This window comes from Formica exsecta, unplaced genomic scaffold (assembly GCF_003651465.1).
Source record: "Formica exsecta isolate Colony F162 unplaced genomic scaffold, ASM365146v1 scaffold1170, whole genome shotgun sequence".
NCBI lineage: Eukaryota > Metazoa > Arthropoda > Insecta > Hymenoptera > Formicidae > Formica > Formica exsecta.
In genome coordinates, this window is record NW_021848511.1 from 1 (window position 1) to 6,265 (window position 6,265).

Here is a 6,265-nt window from a genome sequence, read left to right on the forward strand (position 1 = left end):
GCCCGTCGTGTCCGCTCGTCTCGATATGCCTAAATCAGCTGACAAGGTGTTTTTTTCTTGTTATTGTCTCGGAACAATTTCGTCGTTTTCAAACATGTAGAATAGGCTCTCGTCTCTTGTCTCGCCGAAATGTCGACTAGATAAGTAGTACGCGGGCATAGAATCAATAAATCGATTATATCAATTCAAATTTATCTCGAATTCTTTACGCTGCTACTTCGTTTTAATAACTTTCTCTAAACAGTGCTCTTGTGTAAAATCTTGATGTTCAGAAAGTTGGAACTATCCCAATTGAAAGCCTCAAATTTATTTATATTTTTATCTGTTTCATTCTTATTTATATTCTTATTTATATTTTTATCTGTTTGACAATTCTATATAGAAATGTGTGATACATTGATACATTTTTTTCTGAACGTTGAAATAGAAATAAAAGAGATCGGACTCCCTGTATCTACTAAAGCGTATGCTAAACAAGAAATATTACCAAATTTTAAAATTGTTACAATTGAATTGTCAGAGTTAATTTCCATACCCTGACCACCTTGAATACACGCTACCATATTAGAAGAGGAAGAATTCCCTGTAGACTTTTCCACTGCTGCTGCAGGAGGTGGCTGCGACTACTGCGAAGGCCTTTGGCCTTGTTCCCTCTTCTTAAATTTAGGGCAATCTGCCCTGACGTGGTCCTTGTTGTGGCAGTAAACACAATGTGTGTCTGTCTTGAAATTCTTCTGATGTTGGATGTATTTATCCGGAAAAGAATTTGACATCTTTGACTTGTCAAATCTTGGATTCGAGATTTTAACTTTCTCGAATTTATTATTTGAGGATTGAAACCTTCTGTATGTGTCAGCACAAGTAGACGTAATGTGCTGCATTTCACTTAGAAATTGATTTAGCGTGTCAACACGTAAAGATGATGCGACAGCTTTTATTGACAAGTTGGTAATTCCATTTATTAATAGATCAATGGAATTTTTGTCGTCCATCCTCAAACTTCTCATTAGTGCCAATTTGTCCATGGCGTAATTTTTAAAAGACTCTGAAGAATAGTTTGCGACGACTTTTCCTACCGTCTCGCGGCTGAGCGATAAACGCGGCCGCCGACTCGTTCTCTCCGTCGCGCGGGTGTAAATTGCGCCGACGAACCGGAGCTAATTCGCCGAACGGGAGATGCGGAATGGTCGTTGACAAAAACGGGAAAACGGAGAAAAAGATCCACGCGCCAGGTGGGAACGGGGTGTTAGGAGTTCCGCGCGTACCGTGACGAGATCCGTGAGATAATCGCGAGAATCGAACTTGGGCGCCAGATACGATCTTTTACGTATCAATTCGCGAAACACGAAATAAGCGCGAAATAAACGCGAAAGAAATTGCCGGAATTCGCCACGGGCTGACTAGCTCGCCTAACGGTAGAGGGGCAGGGCGAGTGTTGATCGAACGCGATAATTTATGCAAGAGGCGACAATTACGGAAACGACAAGCACAACTGAAAGGAAACTCGTAAATTAAACAGAGAAATTAACAGATTTATTATAATAGCGGGTGCCGCATCTCCTCGAGAATAGTAATGATAAACCGCGCGGATATACGGCGGCGGTAAAAGAAACCCGACTGTGAGACTGGGTGTTAGACGTGGGGCGCGAAACCCCGTAATGCGTACGCCGAGACCGAGCCGTTAACCCATTTGCATCATCGCTCTACTTAGGCCGCCGCGCCTGAACATCAGAGCCGAACGACAGACAACTGTCGCGTATCACCGCGCGCTGTTGGGCATATGGGTGTGAAACCGACGTTGAGAAAAATTTATGAATTTTGTCAAAAACAGTGTCTAAAACAACTAATACGCAATAGTTTACATCAAACATTTTATTTTATTTTTTTTTTAACAGAAACGGAGAAACAAATATTTTTTTATAAATGAAATAAAATTATTTATAATACAACGAAAATTTAATTAAATTACTTTTCGTGATATTCTTTGAAATGATCAATACATAATGCTACCTTACAAATATGGCATTGAAAGATTGTCTCTCTTCGAATAGACTTAGATAAGCATGCAACGCATCGTTTTGACGTTTTATTACCCTTTGCCAAGGTTTGAGGTATCCGTATAGGAAAATGCCTGCCAGTATATCGCGATATAGAATCATTGATAGGTGCGTTATTTATTTTTATATTGGGCAAATATTTGTTAATAATTTCTTCAGCTAATAGCTGTTTATAAACATGAAATGACCGATCTTTTTTATGACTTTTAAAAATTACATAACTGTTTAGCAACATCATGTCGACAAAATAAAAAAATATTTTCTTATAGGCTTTTTTATTTCTTCGCATGGTGTGAAATTTACTTAGCATTTGGTCGCCTACATCAACTCCACTCATATACTGATTATAATCTTGTACTGCGGTTGGTTTTAAACATTTTTGTCCGGTATATCGGTTTATTTTTCCAGTTTCAGCAAATTCTAAGCCATGCATAGTCGTTAGTAAAACGACATCTTTCTTATCTTTCCATTTTATTGCCGCCATCTCTCTTGTAGAAAACACAATAGCTTCTCCCCTTTGCAATTGTTGTGATTTGAATTCCTGAGGCATTTCTTTCCTATTAATTCTCGCGGTTCCACATACATTCGTTTTCATACTGTATAATTCTCGATATAAGATCGGTGAACTGTACCAATTATCTATAAATAAGCAGTATCCTTTGTTCAATAACTGACTTTCTTTCAATAAATTCATTACGACGTTTCTACTAGCAGATCCAGTAACGGTTTTATCTTTTCCTACATATATTTTAAAATTATGTATGTATCTCGATTGCGAATCACACAGTTTGTAAAACTTTATGCCAAATCTCGCTCGTTTTGTTCTAATAAATTGTATATAATGCAAGCGACTTCTACATGACATTAATGACTCATCAATCGAAATGTTTTTATTTGGTACATACATGCGGATGAAAGTATTTTTTACTATTTCAGAAACTTCTCGAATTTTTACAAGTGGGTCCTTAGATTTAATAATACTAGAAAAATGTAAATTGTTGGCGATTGACGTAAATCGGGTACGGGTCATAATATTTTTAAAATATGGTGTTTCTAAGCTTTTATCGGTACTCCAATAGCTCTGAATCGTGGGCTTACAAACTAAGCTCATTAGAATGTTTACAGCAATAAATATTTTTAGTTCATCGTCTGCAAGAGGTATAAAATTTTCATCGGTTGCACCATATTTATTTGTTTCTGTAATTACTTTTGTAACTAATTCTTGGTTAAAGAATAATTCAAAGATTTCCCTTCTTGACCGATTTTGTGTATCTACGGTTGCACCAACAACACTAGAAAAACCGTGTATAGTGGGCGTATGATTCTCGGCTTTCCACACGAAACCTTCATTTGTAAAATTGCCGCACTGTTCAACTTCATCACTTGAGCTGTCATCACTTGATGAAATCCTACGGACACGTTTTCGAGTAGGTCCAATCTCAGTACTTGAATCCGAATCAAGACTTTCAAAATCCATTGGGGCAACTATATTTTAGTTTAAATAATAAAATTAGATGGTTTTTTAAACTTGGACTTGTTAAACTTAAATACTCACGAAAGATTCTCAGGAATCAACAGATTATCGCGAAAAAGGAAAACTTGTTTACAATAAACTGATGTACGTATAGAATAAACCTATAAAATGCTATCACAAGCGATTAATATGGTCTGCCACATCTAAAGAGTACTTAGCAACTGACAATAAGAAACAGTCGCGGGTTCGCGGATTATTCCGCGCTTGGTGATAGTAGACAGTCGCAAGTATGCGGAATATTCCGCGCTTGGTGATAGTAGACAGTCGCGGCTCGCGGAATATTCCGCGCATTGATGCAAATGGGTTAAATCGGCCGGAATGTTCGCTCGGCTTGAATTACGCCTCGCACTGCGAAGAAATTGATTATTACGTTCGTCTATAATTCGGGCGTAAGTCCGAATCAATTCTCGATATCACCTCGCCAACGGCGACATTATCGCCCGTTATTACCGCCAAATTATTAATACGCAACTTAAGATTAACAGGCAATTAATGCAACGCGGACATGCTTCGATTTCGGACGGACAGATTACGCAGAATTGAATATTCGACACACACACGCACGCAATTCATGCAAGAATCGCGAGGAAACTCTCACAAAACGCGCTCACAATTTCGAGACGCGGTGCTTTACAGCCGATATAATAAAATATCTCGTAGCGATTCACACTCTCACGTAACCCATATAATAATCGCGAAGGAAAGTTGCACCGGACGTGCACGCATAGTTTAGACGCGAAGATTCACAAACGAAAGACAAAAATAATATAACAAATTGACGCGAATCACACTCAGACGACCGACCTACAGTACGAACGAGTCTTAAACGCTAGACGTGCGAGAACCAACGCAAATATAATCTACGGAATCCGAATCTTCAGAGAGACGACACACGGTTTATTACAAACGCGAGTCTCGATCCGCGGAAACCGATACTTTCGAGGCTCCGGGGCTCGAATCGCTTGGCGACGTGGCCGTGACGCGAAAATCTACACCAAAGAATCGGGCTTAGCCCGTACACCAAAGTACGAATTCACGGCGACGACGACAGAACGAAACGATTCCGGGCGCGATCGCGAGTGGCGAATATGGCGGAGGACAACCTCACCGGCTCGATACTCTCTCCTGGGACGGTCCCTGGGTAGACGTCGTCCTCTCGGGCTCGATCCTCTCTGACTCCGATCACCGGGATCGCTTCCGCTCGCTTCCGCCACAAATGGCTCTCTCAAAACGGTCCTATTGCTCACGCTTCGATTCGCACGCAAGCTCACGCCAGTCTGATCCTGGATCGTCGCGATCCAGAATCGATACCTGTGGGCCAGCCGGGGCTGCGCACACAGGGTGCGTATTATCGCGATCAATCACGCGTTATCACGCGCTGTGGGCGGCGGGCGGCGCTCTCACGGTCGTATCGGAGGTGCGCGCGCCCCCGGTATTACAAACAATAATTCGCTGGGGCCCTTTCCGCGGGGCCGTCGCGAGGTCTAGGGCGAACGGCTTGACCGGAAACATCGCTGAAATCCTTTCGATCGTCTTTTCCTGGGGCCGTGTCACGCCATCGGGAGCGTGGTTGCAGTCCCTCCGCGGGGATCGGATCCGCACGGGCCTGAGTTCTTGCGCGAGGATTTTCTCGCTGTCCCGTGCGTCGCGCATCACGTGTGCGGGTCCTGATCCTGTCGTGACGTAGCCAGACGTTAGATGCTTTAAACTCCCGGATTGCTGGCTCCTTGCCCCTCTAAGGTCGTTTTGGATCGCCGATTGTATTTTTCGTGATGTTTCAGCGACTTTCCGCTCGTTCTTCCGATGAGGCTCCCCAATCAATTATTCATACGAAAAGAAAATAACAAACGAAATTAATATTAAGCTCGGAATCTCAATTACTGACGCCTCTCTGGAGGTAACGGTACGGTTCTCGCAATTATTCGACTGGCGCGCCCCTTTAGCCCACGCTTTTCGATCGGAGAGGGATTCGGCGGACGCGCGCGAGACGGCAACGTCACAATATTTATTCTATTTCTCTTTACTATATCTCTATTTTTTCCTATCTTACTATCTCCCTCATTTACTTATCTTTGCATGCTCATGGCTTCTACACATAACGAAAACGTCGCGCGGAAAAAAACGACGCGATACTTGAATCAATTTTTTATTCTTACGGAAAAGTGCTAAATTGTTTGGTTATAGCGTCGCTTTTTGCTGTGCGGGGTTTTCGCGTTCTGTGTCATTTCATGTTACTTCTGTTCGTTCGCTATAATTTTTTTTTCTTTTTTTCACATCATTGTTTCATTCATGTCGCTCTCTCTCTTTCTGTTCTTTTCTCTATATAATAAATTAATTTTTGTACATATATTTTCATTTTGTTCAAAATTGAATCATTAAAATTTCGTTTCTAAATTTCGCCGTTATATTAAAACGAGTGCCTCAGAAAATAAAACACGAGCGAGAACAAACAGCGTCGCGGTCACCCGTTCGGTGCGTGATCGCATTCTTAGAGTGAAAAACCGCGACAAACACCTGGTTCGAGAACGTTCGATACCGAAAAACTTGTTATTCACATCGGCAGAATGCGAGTTTCCGCGTTCGGTCGATTTAGTCTGCCTACGACAACGATTCGAGCTGGTCGATAGCAATCGATCATAGTTTCGAATATCATCATTTCTCGTATGATATTCTT

The 6,265-nt window shown here is 41.6% G+C and overlaps 1 protein-coding gene across 1 annotated transcript; it reads right to left on the minus strand.

Annotated features, from left to right (window-relative positions):
- Positions 1 to 1,891: 1,891 nt before the first annotated feature.
- LOC115240744 (piggyBac transposable element-derived protein 4-like) lies at positions 1,892 to 3,853 on the minus strand. The gene is made up of 2 exons (XM_029816095.1): positions 3,613 to 3,853; positions 1,892 to 3,542 (listed from the first exon to the last, which is right to left on the minus strand). Exon 2 carries the CDS (start codon positions 3,532 to 3,534, stop codon positions 1,966 to 1,968), a length of 1,569 nt encoding a protein of 522 aa, XP_029671955.1. The 5' UTR covers positions 3,535 to 3,542; positions 3,613 to 3,853; the 3' UTR covers positions 1,892 to 1,965.
- Between the last annotated feature and the right edge of the window lie 2,412 nt (positions 3,854 to 6,265).